General features: G+C 38.8%; 3 protein-coding genes across 4 annotated transcripts in view; 1 reads left to right on the top strand and 2 right to left on the bottom strand.

The window, feature by feature from the left end:
* Positions 1 to 286: 286 nt before the first annotated feature.
* Positions 287 to 4,069, top strand: LOC148068652 (inosine-uridine preferring nucleoside hydrolase). The gene is made up of 7 exons (XM_087803746.1): positions 287 to 351; positions 602 to 681; positions 1,435 to 1,622; positions 1,686 to 1,865; positions 2,482 to 2,593; positions 2,684 to 2,820; positions 3,628 to 4,069. Exons 1-7 carry the CDS (start codon positions 287 to 289, stop codon positions 3,973 to 3,975), a joined length of 1,110 nt encoding a protein of 369 aa, XP_087659872.1. The 3' UTR covers positions 3,976 to 4,069.
* Positions 4,070 to 4,084: 15 nt separating this feature from the next.
* coa5 (cytochrome C oxidase assembly factor 5) lies at positions 4,085 to 5,647 on the bottom strand. Its single transcript, XM_087803744.1, has 3 exons — positions 5,460 to 5,647; positions 4,363 to 4,446; positions 4,085 to 4,288 (listed from the first exon to the last, which is right to left on the bottom strand). The coding sequence occupies exons 1-3, from the start codon at positions 5,559 to 5,561 to the stop codon at positions 4,247 to 4,249; spliced, it is 228 nt and encodes a 75-aa protein (XP_087659870.1). The 5' UTR covers positions 5,562 to 5,647; the 3' UTR covers positions 4,085 to 4,246.
* A 189-nt stretch (positions 5,648 to 5,836) lies between these two features.
* mgat4a (alpha-1,3-mannosyl-glycoprotein 4-beta-N-acetylglucosaminyltransferase A) overlaps positions 5,837 to 14,527 on the bottom strand; it is a 36,024-nt gene continuing 27,333 nt past the window's right edge. For both annotated transcript variants that reach the window (XM_087804046.1, XM_087804047.1), the window contains exons 8-16: positions 14,297 to 14,411; positions 14,082 to 14,212; positions 13,906 to 14,013; positions 13,760 to 13,834; positions 12,677 to 12,795; positions 10,011 to 10,089; positions 9,766 to 9,826; positions 8,484 to 8,596; positions 5,837 to 7,330 (exon numbers count right to left, since the gene is read on the bottom strand). In XM_087804046.1, coding sequence (XP_087660172.1) covers positions 7,304 to 7,330; positions 8,484 to 8,596; positions 9,766 to 9,826; positions 10,011 to 10,089; positions 12,677 to 12,795; positions 13,760 to 13,834; positions 13,906 to 14,013; positions 14,082 to 14,212; positions 14,297 to 14,411 — 828 coding nt within the window. In that variant the 3' untranslated portion in view covers positions 5,837 to 7,303. The remainder of the gene's footprint in view (positions 7,331 to 8,483; positions 8,597 to 9,765; positions 9,827 to 10,010; positions 10,090 to 12,676; positions 12,796 to 13,759; positions 13,835 to 13,905; positions 14,014 to 14,081; positions 14,213 to 14,296; positions 14,412 to 14,527) is intronic.

Here is a 14,527-nt window from a genome sequence, read left to right as displayed (position 1 = left end):
ATATATATATTTTTTTATTTAAACTGGTTCTTAAACCTGAGCTAATTTCGTGAGTGAGTCAGTGACAGGAGTTCTTACACGGTGCAGTATTAGTCCGGTTTATCCATATTTGTGTCGTTATCTTTACCATAATTGAACCAAATTGAATATTAAATAAATATAGAATTATGTGAGGATATGATTTATTCCAAATGAGGCTACACTTTTTTAACAGCATAGTTTTATTTAAGTCACACAAATAACAGTGTGAGACGTCATCTTATCTACACGATCTCTGTCTGCTCACATGGCGGCAATTATCCGGCTGCTTCCGGTGTCTGCTCTTCGTCGTAGAAGTTCCGTTTTTAGGAGGTTTAAGCTCAGATTTCTTATAATAGTTAGTTTTTACCGCGATTAGACATAGTTGTTCAAAGTCGCAATACTTAAAAAAGTTCAGTAGAAATGCACATTTTGATAAATAAACAAAACATATCGTGATGCATTTCATGTAATTGTTCACGACACCACGTGTTTCATATTATATTACATATACATATAGCGTTGAAAAAAAGCAACAACATTCATTTGGATTTATTATTAACTTTTTTTTTATCGATCAAAGGTTGTTCTCTGTAGATCATTTCTCGTTCCTGCCTGACAGACAAGGACCAACAAAGATCAGCTCGTGTCACCTGACAACAGGTTTTCATTCTTTTATTTCACTATTTCTGGTTATATGTTGTTGAGATGTTGGGTTTAAATAGATGGATTATGTTCTTCATCTTCTACATCGAATACACATGAAATAAATGTTCCCCCCTGTGCTGTAAACCGTGTTAAAGGCAACGTAACCTTATCTCTGACGCAGGTGAAGCACCACTGTTGCCTCGACACATCTCTGATGATTTAAATACAAATAAATACTCAGATTCAACTCCTTTTTCTCAAAACATTAAATGACTCAATATATTTTTTCCCCCTTGTATTTCAATGTTTCTGCCACAACAATGAATTAAGTTAAAAAAAAAAACTCAATTTGAAGGCTTTTCCCAGCCCTTTTTAGGTAAAAAAAACCCCGTATAAAATCCATTAAATATAATAATAAATAAACTCCACAATTTGTTTTATCTGTTGACAGGACTAAATAAAACATAACATGTTTTGTTTAAGCTTAAGAGAATTCTATAAATATATTATTACTTCGTTAATCTTTTTATAATTATAAGAATGCAATTATACATATTCATATAAAACTTTTTTTCCACGTGTGTAACTGTATTGTGTCAGGGTTTAGCATATATTGTGAAGAGAAAATAGACTTCATTATGTGGCACAAGGAATATTTTCAGCTGGATTCCAAAAGACACAGACCTTGAACCTTGAACCTTATTTATCATCAAGAGAATATTCTTCATTTTATCATTTAGTTTGACTTTCATTTAATTTGATCCTCAGCCTCCAGGATGCAGAAGAAGCTGCTGCTGGACGTGGACTGTGGCGTGGACGACGCTCAGGCCATCATGCTGGTGCTGGCTGCGCCTCACGTGCAGCTGCTGGGGGTCACCTGCGTGCACGGAAACACCACGGTGGAGAACGTGTGCAAGAACACGCTGCGAGTTCTGCAGGCGTGCAACAGACTGGAGGTGAGGAGGCGCAGAAGGTGGTGGATTCATCTTGATGACACAGCATTTTGTTCTCTGGTGAAGGTCCCTGTGTTTAGAGGAGCAGCGAAGCCAATACTGGGGAATAGCATTAATGCAGGACACTTCCACGGTCAGGATGGGTTCGGTGACGCTCCGGACCCCGGGGCCCCCAGTCTGGACCTGCTTCAGACAGAGGTTGCAGCGTCAGCCATGATCAGGATTGTTAATGAAAACCCAGGAGAGGTGAGGAGGAGTTCCACGAAAATAGCTATTTCACGATACTGTATCGATTTATTTCTCAATTCATATTTTATTTCTATCAAAGTTCTTTTATCGTTTACATATCAATACAGTTGATAAAAAAAGTATAATGAAACAATAATTTTTATATACAATTAACTTTAAAATATTTAGCACATTTCTTTTTTCATTTTTGTGTTGCAATTAAACTTCTGACCGCTGGATGGCAGCATTAGTGCCATCTTCTGCAGCTAAATATACATTAAAATCCCAAGAGATCCCTGTGATGACTGAGGACGAGAGGATACAGTCGTCTCCAGCAGCTTTTAAATCTGATGTTTGGACATATTTTGGTTTAAAAGAAATGAAGCAAGAGTCATGTGGTCTGTCAATTCAGAGATGCCAGACTTTTACTTGGACAATACTACAAATATATAGTAATAAATACATATATCATGATGTGTTTCGGATCACCAGATTATGGCCAATACACACACGTAGTTACACACCTCAGATGAACATAAAAAATTTGACAAGAGGTAAAGATCCATCAAATAAAGAATTATATTCTGAGATGTTGACCATGTTGAATATCTGCAGTACCCTCCTTTCCCTCCAGGTGTCACTAGTTGCCACAGCACCACTCACCAATCTGGCCCTCGCTGTCAGACTGGATCCATCTCTGCCCAGTAAACTCAAAGGGCTCTACATCATGGGAGGAAACACAGAGTGTGAGTGAATTAATTTGTTGATGATAAGTCCGACATTCACCGAAGGAATTCCATCTCATCATCGTCATCAACTGATCTTATCCTCTGCAGCACGAGGGAACACCACCGTGTGCGGGGAGTTCAACTTCACAGCAGATCCAGAGGCTGCTTACATCGTCCTGAACGAGTTCCTGTGTCCCACATACCTGGCCTGCTGGGAGTTCACCTGCCTCAGCAAACTGTCCTGGGTGAGCTCACAGATTCTTTGAAAATGATCCGAGTACATATTTAAATACTGTGATTTATCTCACTTCAGGAAATCAAGACATATTTTATGATTGTAAAAATAATTTTTGAAGTTATTTTCTATTATAATTATTTTCTCACTTAAAGTTAAAAAATAGAAATGAATTAATTTTTTTCAATGTAGTCAGTGTTCATGTTTTTGTCCAAACTTGGCAAGAATATATAAATATATATAATAAAATGAAAAAGAAAAGTTAAAAAAAATAGTATTAAAATTAATAGACTACAAGACTACAATAATATTAAGAAAAATGTAATTGCTCAAAAATAAAAAATACAAAAAATACTTAAAAGAAAAAATACAATTTTATTCATATAACAATTTGAAGAGAATACATGCAACATGTACTTTGCGTTAAATACCAGTTCACAGTTGAAGTTTTGAATCAGTCACTTAAAATAAGTTTCTTAATTCAATGTATTATGTGATTATTAAACATTTCAAATTATATTTAAAGTATTATAGATTTAAAAAAAAGTATGTTAAATGCACATGTTATAAATAACATTTTCAGAAAAAGTTGAACAACTGCATTACTTTACTGCAGGAACTACATTAAATAAAACTAACGATAAAATGACATCATTAAATTGAAAAAAAGTAGTTTGTTATAGTTAATAAGTATAATATATAAGAAACTACTTGTTAAAAATTAGATCTGAAACTACACTACACTTTTTAAGAGCTAATAAATAAGTAAAGTCAATTTAAAAACATGTTTAACAAGAACGTCTGCGCTCGTCTTCAGGAGTTCTGCGACACATGGCTGGCTCAGGACTCTAACAAAGCCCGGTTCATGGCTCGGATCTTCCGTCACAGCATCGACGCATGCAAGGGCGGGGACTTCGACAAAGAGTTTGTCGGCGGCTCCGGTTTAATCTCCTGTGACTCGTACGCGGCGGCGGCCGCGGTGGACGAGTCGTACATCCTGGAGAGCGACTGCTATCCCGTCAGCGTGGAGCTGACCGGCACGCACACCCGAGGGATGATGGTGGTGGACACGGTGGACATGCTGAAGAAAACACACCGAGCGTTCATCCTGAAGAAGGTGGACATGAGCAGGTTTGAGCAGATGATGATGGCAGCTCTGAAGTGATGCTTGACCCTCACCTAAAATTACTTGTGTATTACATGTTGAGTATCTCTTGGATGCCTGGCCCTTGTGAGACATTATGTCGGGAAGTGAAATAAAAAATAAACAACCATTAATTTGTGAGTTTATTGCATTAAAATATTTCACACCACAAGCTGAGAACAACCTCAGCAGCCATTACTTGAGCTCTAATATCCTCGCTGCCGTCAGAAAACATCAGTCCATGACGTGTCGACAGCAGCTGCCGTCCGATGTCACATGACCCCACGGTTCCTCAGTATCCTTTCCTTCCTCTGAATCGTGCCCTTGCGTCCAGCTGCGGAAACGAACGCTGATTTTATGAAACTGAATACTTTTTTTCTCTGATGGGATCTAAAGAAACAGACTCACCATCGATCTCTTGCACTCGAAGAAAGTGTTCTGCAGTGCTGAGCAGTGTCCTTCTTTCAAACATTCACTGGGCAGTTTCCCCTCCTGAAGGTCAGACACAATCAATCTCCAGCTACAAATCCAACTAACTAAGTCCAATAACTCAAACTAGCTAGGACCAGAAAGATTGCTGACTGTACAGTTTTCTTTAAAATGTACTCTTTTACTACTTTTGGGGGTCATCATGACCAACACAACATTTCTTAACACATAACGCTCTGTTTAAAACTAATTGATGGATACATACATTTATTTGAATATAAAACATCTTCATTTAACTTCTTAAATGTTAAAATTAAACCATACATTACATAGAACTGTATAAGACACATGGAATGGACGATATGCCAGACAATTATAAATCCCACGCATATTAAAAGGGAAAAAAAATCTAAATTAAACAGTCTAAACCAATAGAATATAAAAGCTATTTTTGCACATTTTAAAACAAGTAAAACAGAAAACGTTTAGAAGGCACTTCTGTCTACTTTTGTTTCTGTCTCATCTACTGTAGAGTCTGGAATCTTCTTTATTTCATTGCAGCTTCTGCGATTTTAAATGTACTATTCAATAGTGATTTGGATTTGAATGGAAAAAAAATATTATTCCGACCTGTTGTGTACATTATATCAGTGAGGCACATGGTACAGAGTACTGTCCAACGTTAGTTTCATTTTATGAAATAAAAAAAAAGCCAAGTTCAGTACATTCAAATTTTAGCTTTTGTTTTCATCACTTCAACATACTTGACTTGAAAAAACAACATCGACATGTGGATGATGATAAAGAAGTGAAATGTTTTAATGTCTGTCCACCTCATTATTTTGAAATACAGTGACCACTGAAGACCACAGTTGACAGTAAAGTCTACACAATGTCAGGTGGACAAAAATCATGTGTACACTAAAAAAAAAAATCACCTTTTGATAATCATTAAAAAGCTTGGATGGTAAAGATTTTAATTCATGTACGACGTTCCCCCCCTTTAAGCTATGTAAGTATAACGTTATTATAGTTTAAAGTACATACTTGTGTTCACCTCAGGTGAAGACACTTACCTTCACAACGCAATCATGTTGAATGAGACAATCTTTAAAGTCTTCTCTGACTCCAGCACAAGCTCTGAGATCTTCTTCTTTACCCTCGTAGAACTTCGGCATTATGTTCCTAAATCCTTAACGATTGTAAAGACGTTTAGCTGCGGGGACATGGGTTTGTTGTTACACAAGCAGCCACCATATTGTACAGGAAGTCCCGACCCGGATGTACTTATAATCACAAGGGCTGCTGGGAAGTGTAGTTTCGGGGTAAAAAAAAAAAGGGTAACATTTCTACTGCGCTTTTGGTTTATTTCCGGACCCAAAAATAAACGTGGGACGATGAAAAGAAAATTTGGTGACGTCATGCGGAAACAAATGACACGTTAAAATGGAAATGATTTCAAGCAACTTTCCTCATTTATTTCAGATGTTCATGAAAATGACGTCACTTGTCGGCGAGGCGGGCGTACACATAAATGAAGGCACATGAAACGATGAACGTGCGAGACTACTTTTTTTTTTTATATATATATTCATTTATCCTGTTATTAAATGAATATTGGTGACAAAATTATTCACTGGATCCTGGACACTGAGTTTTACAGTAGCTGCGTGTGAACATGCACGGTTAGAAAACATGTCTCATCTTCTACAACAAAAAGGCACTTCACTTCCTCCTTGCACGGACATTACAAACAGTGACCTTCCGCTAAAATATCTCGCTGGACAAGTGAACTTCTGCAAACACAGGCGGGGAGATATGTGCATTTACAACTACACATGTCTAGGTCACACTAACAAGGCGCTTTCAACCATCAGTAGTCAATAACTTCCTGTCCAATCGGTGACAGGTTAAACCCGGGTGAACGGTGGAGATGATTGGAAGGTGGCGCAGATACAACAAGTGATTGGTGGGATGTTCAAGAAAGAAAGAAAATTAAAATAAAAACAGTGCAAAGCAAACAAGAATCTGTGTGGTAAACAGCCAGCAGTGCCATCAAAGCACCATTTCTAAAAGAAGGATGTCGGGCCAGTAAAAAAGATGGCAGACGTGTGCGGGAACAGTTCTGTTATGACGGGTGATTTAAGGCACACTTCTCTGGTCTGAACTAAACCAACGGAGAGAGAGAGAGAGAACTCTTCTGAAGAGGAAAAAACTTCCTACATTGAACAATATATATATACAACCGCGACTTAAGAGAGCAAACATAAATCCATAAACATCCCTCAATAGAATAAAAATATATTTTACGTCTTGTACAAATTAAAGATTTATTTCAAATAAATTAAGTCACCTTCATCGATCGTCAGAGCTGTAATAATATAACAATATATTCCTTCCAGAAAACACCAAGGCAATGTCTGATTCTTCCATCGCTGGACTCACACCACGTGAGACTGGATATGGTGAGTAACTGATGTGTTCGCTGACTGCTCCAGGTTTCGGGATATTTCTCTGAGTGGGTTTTGTTTCGGGCTGGTGTCGATCTGAACCTCCGACGTCACATCCGGGACAGACGAGTCAGAGATGACGCGACATTCTTGGCTGTGCTGTGGCGCCTGTGACAGTGCAAATAGAGGGATTTGGCAGCCGCTCGACCGCCCCGCTCGGCCCGGGTTCGCCCTCCAGAACCGTGTTTTTCCGGACTCTGTCGGGCGCCGCTCTTCAGACAGTAGTATTCACATTCTCACGAAAGATTTAAGAGCACGAGAGTGAGGGAGACGGAGAGGCAGGTGGATAGATGAGAAGCGAACTATACGGAGGGGACGGAGGTTTTCCTCAGACCAGCAACTCCTGGTTGCTATGTGCCTGCTATTAAAAGTCTGGGACATCAGAGTCTCTCAGAGTTCTGGATTCCCGGTCAGCCAGCGATCTTCTTGATGTGTATCTGCAGAGAGAGAACAACTGCTGTTACACAAGCAAGCAGCCCTCTGCCTGTATTCAGGTGCAAGAAACTGTAAAAAGTAGGATTTAGAAAAATATATAAAAGTACTATTGTTATTAATTAGTGAATCAAGTCAAATGTATAATAGCTATTCAATTGACTTGGACCTTTTTTTGAATTTGCTTTCCCAATTAATGTTGTAATAAATTAAGTTTGGCTCCCTCTATTGTCATATTTTGTTACTGCAATGTCGTAAATTTTTCGTTTCGCCGTTGCCATTTTACAGCAAACTTACTCGTTTACAAAACAAGATAAAAGCTCTTGTTATGTCAGTTTCTGCTTTTATCTGCCTGGTAACTTCAAAAAGTGTCCCAGTAAACACCGTCTCTGACCCACTGCTGTAAAAGCAGTTTGGTGGTCATGTGACACTCATGGACTCTACGATAGGTCATCCAGACAAAGGTAAATAGTGAAGGGCATTGTTAAAATAACAGCCCAGACAAGAGTAATGACTGTTCAAAAGTAAACCATTAAACCGAATATAATCATTACAGATAATATTTAAAAATAAATTGTGAATCAATTGAAAACATTTATTTTATTTTATTCTGCATCACAACATTAGGTTGTGAGTTTATTGACTATAATGTGGCTGGTTTTTTTTCTGTTTTTCTGTTTCTTTAAGCTCGTCCTCTTGGAAGTGTAACTGCAGTAAAAAGCGATTTTGATAGTTTGATAGCCAAATTACAAATTAACTCAAAGCTGCAGATATTAACTTCTGAACAGATGACAAGGATATTAAACCTTTATTTTTCACTCAAATGCTGTTACTGTCATGAAATCGCCTCAATAAAAACTATTATTTATTTTGACAACAAACAACAGCAAAATAGTTTTAAGTCTGAATGTATCTTTTTTTTAAAGTTACACTACATTTGCCTACTAATATTCTCTTTTATTTTGAAGTAATTTCTTATGTTCTTATGTGGACAATATATAAAATACTAGGTGTAGTTCAAATATCATAGGAGGAGCCAATTGAACTGAAAAATATATTTCAAACGTCTTCTTTTCTTAAAAATGAATTCTTCATCTCTACAGTGCAGGAGCCACAGTAAGCGAAGGAAGGGCCTGGAGTGGCTCCACAGCTACTTACTTCACTCACGATGGCCCAAACTGCGGAGTCTTTCAGGACGGATAGTCTGAGAGCCTGGATGGGATTGAAGGAAGGATCTATGACTCCTTCTGCCACGCCTTTCTCAAAGTGGCCTGTTGAAGGAAGAGCACACAGAAAGAAGAAAATGTTAAACATATTCCTGTACTTATAATAAACACAAGGTAAGACGATTCTTTATGAATCCTCAAACCTGAGATCGACAGAAAACCTACAGCAAGGAGGTTAGAGTTCACAGCTGAAGACTAAAGCGAGTGAGCAAGTGATGGTCTTCAAGTAGAAACATCAAAAAGAAGTCAACTGTTAAAATAAAACTAGATAAACCAGTTTTGGTCATATTTGGACTGATCTGCATTTCGTGATCTTAAGAAACATACAATTCCAGGTCATTTGCTTTGATCATCTTCAAACAATGTCAGTTTTATTCCAGAAACAAATAAGAACCATATTTTAACAAACGTATTTCAGTGACTGTACAACACTCCTCTGACAACAGGAGGGGCCATGTTCCATCAGTCATGTGAGAGTATCACAAATCAAGGGTTTTTGAAGGAACGACAAAAAAAGGGGGGGGAAATTGTAGCCAGTGATTGTAAAGGAACAAAAAAGCCAGTGACGCACAACTGCTCACATGCTACATAGAACACTTCCCCGTGTGTTTGTGTGCATGTGTGCGTAATTTGAAACTGTTCTTTAGGTTCATCAGTGAGCACTTAACCACATTCTAGCCCCTCCTCCCCCGACTCCTGTGACCCCTCCAGATTCAAGTTCTCGACGACACAACAACAACTGCTCCTCTGTCCTGTCGATACATGGCTCGTATCTATTCAACAATCATGGGTCAGGTAAGAGGCGGCCCCCGATTTCTACCCACAAGCCTTGAGTTTGGCACTCCTAGGGGACTTGCATTACATCAGGCGGACTCGCAATAGTTCGACCTTGCCTCACAGCAGTACTGGGATTGAAACCAGCAACTCACAGGGTTTAAAGATCCTGAAGGATGGACCTACGATCAGTAGCAACTTTTTTGTTTTCTTACATCCTTTCAATTTAGACAAATATAAAATCGACATTTTTCATTTACCATTCTGACTTTCCACTAACATTAGACCCCTCACAAGCTTTATTAGAAACCAAGGACCAATCAGGTATAAGTCACGTCACAAGGTTTTGCACAAACTTTGGCAGCATTTTTGTCTCACCCAGTTTAAACCGACAATGTGTGTAGTTGTGTGTGTACTAAGACACATGTGGTCAGACTCACCGATCCTGTAGAAGCGGTCTTCAGTTCGCCTGTACTGCTCTTTGTTCTGCACGCCAGACTCCTGCAAGCATCGAGAGTTATTGAGCAGCTGTCGCACACATGCGCTCGTCTGAGAAGGTGCAGATGAGTGTTCGACAAGTTATTGGCAGCGGCGGCGCCCGATGATCAATACCTGGTCCGTCTGCCGGGCGACTGCCGAGTGTAATTCAATCTTTGAGTGTTTACGAGTGTGAGAGAGCACCTACCGACAAGGGAAGGATTTCCACCGTGGCGTTCACGATCTTGTCTCCCGGGTGCTCCTGGTTACCGCTCCGAAACAGGAATCTGTGAAGCAGAAGAACCTCAAGTCAGCGGTGGATTTTATAACACGACTTGATAATGCCAACAGGGGGCGCTGCGGGACCCATCGCCAAACATGACGTTAGTCTTGTATTTTAGAGTGGAAAAGCTATTTAAATAAACGCAAATAAACTATGATTATAAGAGGGAGATGTTACCATAATAAGAATTATGTGTTAACATAAGAGCTTAACAAACTTAAAACACATGATCGAAATCAGAATATGCCAAGAGAGAAAGGACGGATCAATAATTTAGATACGGAATTATAATAATAATAAAAAATAATCTCTATTTATATAGCGCCTTTCTAGACCATAGACAACAAACAAGTGTCATTTTATGTGGCCTGTAGGACGGTTGAGTAACGTTCATGTTGATATAATGACCTTTAATGACATCAGTGTTTAAGATAAGGAACAGCAATGATCTAAGAGCAAGCCGATGTTGAAGGGATGTTTTAGGTCAGGAGTGTTCAAACCTTTTCAGAGGAGAGTCACATTTTACAGTGTCTCTCTTCAATCTGAAGTTTAATATATCTGACTAAAATGAATAAGATGAATGAATCACCATTCAGTCCTTAACAGAGACTGAGGGCCGCAAATGGAAATACATAAGATATATTAAGTCTCAGAAATGTAAAGACAATATTACATCAGACTCATAGTTCCAAGCTTTCACAGAACCTGACACAGCTCCTCACTCACACACATTCAAGCCCCGAAATAACACCAAAGGAATACAATGATAATACAGCGTAAACCCAATTTCAATTCATCCATCATTTTTTTAAACATTTCTTTCGTTTTGCAGGGAAATAAATTAAGTTCAGAAACTCGGTCGTCTGGGAAAGACTCAAAGAAGAACCACTGGTCCTCCACAAGGGTTGAGGTGACTCAGGATGTTTGTCATGGTTCTACACTGGTGAGGTATTTCAAAGTGAAGTATTCCAGGACGCTCAGTAAAAGGAAAATTAAGAAATCGCAACGAGACGGCGGTGAGACGATGCTTAAGTTCCATCACACACTTGTTGCCGTTAATAGGTTTGTATTTCTGCTCCATCTATTCTCGTCATTGTTAATCTTCAAAGACAATGCAGGCTACACACCCGCTCCCGCAAACACAGGGTTGCCATGGCGGGTGAAGCACAGATATCAGGGGAACACAAACACACACACACACAGGTCAGTGTGTATACAGAGCAAACACCCACCCACCCAACAAATACACACACAGACACACACTGCATGATCTGTAAGTTTCCTTTTCCTGGTGTAAGAACAATAGAGAATCATCTGCAGTGAAGTCATGAGAAGATGTTTGTGGTCCTGACTTTCACAAGGTTCACACCATCAAGAAGTCCAGGTAATACAGAGGCAAGATGATATTTTTCTCTCCACTGCTGCCCCGGGAAGGTGCTTCAAACACCATTGAAGGTTAATAAAAGTCATATTTTTATTTTATTATAGTTTGAAGCAGATAAGGAAAATACTTTTTTATGAAGAAAGGACGAACGAAAAACTAAACCAATAAAGAATAACAGAAACTTGACTTACACAACACATAAGTAAATTATAAGAAAATAAATAAAGCTAGTGTGATTATTTATCTCTGTTTAAACTTTTCATGTGACTTTAAGAAGTGAGATAACAGAGATTCTGTTTTTGAATCGTCCCATTTAAATTGTGATTGCATAACAAAACTTTACTAAATGGTATATAGAGTATATCAGTGCCTTCAGAGTAATTTTGAAAGTATTGAATTATTTCAATAATTCAATGCATTTGTTATTATTGATTACATTAAATAATGTCTATATTGAAAAGTTGGAATTTGTTTCTTGAAATAATTGAATTTGTATTTTTATTACATATAGAAAAATAAATCATTAATTCAATTGTTCAATAAACATCCAACTTTTAATATACAAATGATTGAATAACATTCATAAAAAATATCAAAATAAATAAATAAAACATTTAGGATCATGATGGCACTGATATACTTCTATAGGGGCACGATAATAGTATTAAGAGTTAAGGTAACAATTAGATCCAGGGATAACTATAAACAAGTACCTTAATGCTAAAGCAGCAGATGCAACATTTGAATATGTTTTAAATACTCCTTGCGTTATTTCCTTCCTCTGATTTGCATCAGAGTGCAGCAACTACTATTCAACACATTGACCTGAAACACACCTTGAAGGACTAGTTAAAGAGTAAAGACCACCGTAACCTTTGAACCCGTCTGGCAGCACCCGACTCAAGCAAAGAGTTTTATTAACTTAACGAGCCGTGAATTCTCTCCACATACGTCGGCCTCAGAAGATCATATATAAGAAGTCAATGTGGGAGTTTGACCCGAGACGTCTTATTTTAGCACCTCATTAGCTCCTCTCGTCCCCAGAGGGACGGACAGAAATCACGGCAGAAGACGGCGGACAGTAACGGGCCTCAGGTGACTTCCCCGCACATGTGAAAGTCGATACCTCAATCAAGGTTGGGCAATGTTGCGAGGGCAAATATTTTCGGAGCCGCGTGGGCAGTTGAACTCATCCCACGACACTCACCGCTCGATGCTGACAGCTCGGTCAAATTTGAAGAGGACATAGTCTCCCGCCTTCGGGGTGATGGCCCAGAAGAAGTCCTCGCCAAGGTAGGTCTTCTCCAGCGTGTGGCCCTGATAAACCTGATGAACACAAAACCTTACTCAACTACTATGGAAGTACATCAGTTCCATCAGTCAATACAACATTTCAAATTGTTTTTGTTTTTCAAGCTTTACATTCTTTTTTTTTTACAATTTGATTTAATCATTTGAATATTTAAAGGTTGAGTTTATTGTATAAATTAATATTCTTTTTTAAATATTTTCAAAATAAATGCATTTTTTCACATAAAGGGTGTAATATTCTTATTCCAAATTAGTCAAAAGGAATCCTAAAAAAGCGTTTCTTAAATCCATAACCTTTTAAATTCAATATAAAATGTTAGTATAAAGCCAGCAGAAAGATAGAATAGAGTCTATTCAACCAAAGCAACGTAAATATTAGGTCTATTTGCAACTCATGTTTGCTCACTGATCGATTAGATAAGTCTGAAAAATGGCACTAATAGAGCAACATTTGTATATTGAATTTGGACGTTTTGTGAAAGGAGCTTTACATTTAAAGCTTACTTACTTTTGAACACTCAACAGACATGGACAGTCAAACTGAGATAATGAATTTAAAATATTTTAAACATCTACAATAACAAACCTTCAACACTGGAGTTTAATTACTCTTCTGTCGGTTGACTCGTCAATGTTCATCATTTTCGCTCGTCTAATAGGACTGAGCAGCCTGAGGGTTTCACCTTCACTGACTGAAAGCTAGATAAGGAATGTTTTTATATAAAACTATAATAAAACCAGTGAACACTCAACTCTTTTTGAAACTCCTTCTTTAACTCCTCATGAAAAGCTCCTATTTTCCTCAAAAGAGTAACAATTCTAGCCATATTTCAGCCTCTGGGTAAAAAAATAAAGGGTTCATTGATGATTCTGTGACCTATCCATCGGCGTCCCTCCCTTGCCTCACGCCCCAGGTAGCTGGGATAAACTCCAGAACCCTCATGAGACCATGACTGAATGAGTTAGATCTCTTCACTACCTTCATTGAAGTAGAAACCTCTGCTGGCGGGTTGACATGCATCTTGTGTAGCAGCGGCTTCAAGAAGTCTTTGTCCTGTCAGAGAAACATGAAGGACCGTCAGTACCTCGCAGCAAACACGTGACACCGAAGGCTGAAGAACTCACTGTGAGCTTCTGAATCTTCCCTGCCAGAGAGGAGTGGAGTCCCACATGTTGGAATAAGGAGGGTCTGAAGCGCACGCGGAGACTGGATTTCTGCCGGTCACAATGTTTCTGGAGGGACGACAGACGTATGAGCACGAAGGAGACAACTTTTTTTTAAGTTGTTGTTTTGAACCTACAGCGTCCTTCTCTGGATTGCAGACTTTGACCCAGAGAATGTGGTCCAGCAGCCAGTCGATGGGCTTCTCTTTGTAGAACATGAAGATGAACTCAACGATGAGGTTGAGGTCGGGAGCCTGGAACATTTTTCCTGCAGACCAAAAGATCAAATCGTCAGATTTAATACGAGTTATTCAAGTGTCATCAGGAGTCTTACAAGACGTCAACGACTCACCGATGAAGCCCAGCTGAGAGAACTCCAGAATCATCCAGTCCTCCGACGACAGCTGGAGAGCAAAGTTCTTCATGGTGGCAAAGTAGTTTGGTTTGGCCACGATGTCGTCCTCCAACTGTGAGGCAGAAAACACATGAACGACAGGGCAGCGTTTGTTTTCCGGGAGAGGAAGAGATTTGGGCTATTTTCTCTACGGGGCAGCTGGACGTGCTAAACAGGACAAGCTGCAGA

Source organism: Callionymus lyra, chromosome 12 (assembly GCF_982586985.1).
Source record: "Callionymus lyra chromosome 12, fCalLyr1.hap1.1, whole genome shotgun sequence".
Taxonomy (NCBI): domain Eukaryota; kingdom Metazoa; phylum Chordata; class Actinopteri; order Syngnathiformes; family Callionymidae; genus Callionymus; species Callionymus lyra.
The sequence above is the reverse complement of the archived record's forward strand: the minus strand, read 5'-3'. Positions and strand labels throughout refer to the sequence as shown.

Coding starts and splice junctions, on each gene's coding strand:
- coa5 (XM_087803744.1), bottom strand. CDS start 5,561: ATGCCGAAGTTCTACGAGGGTAAAGAAGAAGATCTCAGAGCTTGTGCT. Junction 4,447..5,459: donor AACATGATTGCGTTGTGAAG/GTAAGTGTCTTC, acceptor TCTGACCTTCAG/GAGGGGAAACTGCCCAGTGA. Junction 4,289..4,362: donor TCGAGTGCAAGAGATCGATG/GTGAGTCTGTTT, acceptor TCGTTTCCGCAG/CTGGACGCAAGGGCACGATT.
- LOC148068652 (XM_087803746.1), top strand. CDS start 287: ATGGCGGCAATTATCCGGCTGCTTCCGGTGTCTGCTCTTCGTCGTAGA. Junction 1,623..1,685: donor AGGCGTGCAACAGACTGGAG/GTGAGGAGGCGC, acceptor TCTCTGGTGAAG/GTCCCTGTGTTTAGAGGAGC. Junction 1,866..2,481: donor TTAATGAAAACCCAGGAGAG/GTGAGGAGGAGT, acceptor CTTTCCCTCCAG/GTGTCACTAGTTGCCACAGC.